This window comes from Carlito syrichta, unplaced genomic scaffold (assembly GCF_000164805.1).
Source record: "Carlito syrichta isolate Samal-C Ts95f unplaced genomic scaffold, Tarsius_syrichta-2.0.1 Scaffold316302, whole genome shotgun sequence".
Taxonomy (NCBI): Eukaryota; Metazoa; Chordata; class Mammalia; order Primates; family Tarsiidae; genus Carlito; species Carlito syrichta.
This window is the reverse complement of record NW_007260398.1, coordinates 1,252,184-1,253,672: the sequence shown is the minus strand read 5'-3', so window position 1 is coordinate 1,253,672 and position 1,489 is coordinate 1,252,184. Positions and strand designations below refer to the sequence as shown.

Sequence of the window (1,489 nt, the reverse complement as noted above, 5' to 3'; positions counted from 1 at the left end):
GCTCCGGCGATCCTTCCGCCTCAGCCTTCCAAGTAGCTGGAATTACAGACACGCGCTACCACGCCCGGCTGATTTTTTGATTTATTGTAGAGATGAGGTCTCGCGGCCCAGGCGGGTCTCGAACCCATGGGCTCAGGCAATCCACTCACCTCAGCCTCCCAAGGTGCGGGATTACAGGCTGAGCCACCGAGCCTGGCTACTTTTTACATTTTTAATGGTTGAAAAGAAATACTTCATGACAGGTGCAAATTATATGGAATTCAAATTTTGGTGTACATAATACTGGGTGACAGCCACACTCATTTAATTACGTATTGTCTGTGGTGACTTTCATTCTAATTGTGACAGAGACCACATGACCTGCAAAGCCTAAAATACTCTCTTTACAGAAAAAGTGTGCCAACCTCTGACTGAAAGGATTCACTTCGACAGACACAGTGTACCATGTTAAAGGTGTCATTGCCACGTATGGCTTAGCTGAAAACGGCTGATGTTCAATGGTCGTGCCCCATGTCAAAACACCCCCCAAGAGCATAAGAGAGCTGTGCTCCAAATACGCACCTAGTGTCTTTGGTGCAGTGGGCGGCTGTGAGCACCCACCTCTCTCTCACGAGGCTTCCCCCACATATATGAGCAAGAACACGGCCACGCTTGACTTGCAGGCTGACCACCCAAGGCCACGCGCCAACCTGAGCCTCTCTGCCCCCGATGATCCGAGACCCTTTCAGCATGTCCCTAAGCGGGGCTGTTCCACAATCTAAAAATAAAAACGATATATTATTTGGACTGCGCACCTATATAATGTATCACTTCCTAATCTGAACACATTAATATAATCCTTTAAATTCCTATTTAAAAAGCTGGTAAGGCAGGCTAGACGCCTGAGGCATGCCCGCCTCAAATATACCAGAACTGGTCACTTTCAAGTAGAAAGACATGAAATCAACACAATTCATTAACTTAAAAATCCTATTCCCCAAAAGTATAAAAATGAGAGCAGCTCCTCTGGCCATTCATTTAAAAGAGTCCCCTCCTGCTCTGGAAGCTTCTCTGTTCTCTCAATAAATCCTGCTTTCCAAAAGAACCCCCAAAACTCTACTTCTCAACAGTATACAAACGAGATAACTCCTCTGGCCAGGTATCACGTTCTTCCCTGTGTAAGACAGCGACCGAAGAGCCTGGGATCTTGCCATTTAACTTGGGCCAGCGTTTGCCACCTGCAGTGTGACAAGGTCACCGAACGGCCCTTCCGTCGCTGCATCCCAGTGACTTACGAATCTGCCAAATGGGAACGCTCAGCCCCCGCATGTTCCGAGGAGCGGACAGAGGCGCTGCTCAAGTGCGCGACACTTTCCCGGTGACCACCGCCACCGTCCCCAGAGCGGGTCTAGAAATCGCCTAGACCTGCACGGTCGGGGCGGAAGGCGGTTGGAACACGGAAGGGGGGACCCGAACTCGAGCCCGGCGGGCTTGGGGCGGCGAGGAGGCC

General features: G+C 50.3%; 1 protein-coding gene across 1 annotated transcript in view; it reads right to left on the bottom strand.

The window, feature by feature from the left end:
- Positions 1 to 1,397, bottom strand: part of TMPRSS12 (transmembrane protease, serine 12) — a 19,421-nt gene extending 18,024 nt beyond the window's left edge. Inside the window, exons 1-2 of the mRNA XM_008074093.1 lie at positions 1,275 to 1,397; positions 562 to 757 (exon numbers count right to left, since the gene is read on the bottom strand). Of these exons, the coding sequence (XP_008072284.1) occupies positions 562 to 757; positions 1,275 to 1,308 (230 nt within the window). The 5' untranslated portion in view covers positions 1,309 to 1,397. The remainder of the gene's footprint in view (positions 1 to 561; positions 758 to 1,274) is intronic.
- Between the last annotated feature and the right edge of the window lie 92 nt (positions 1,398 to 1,489).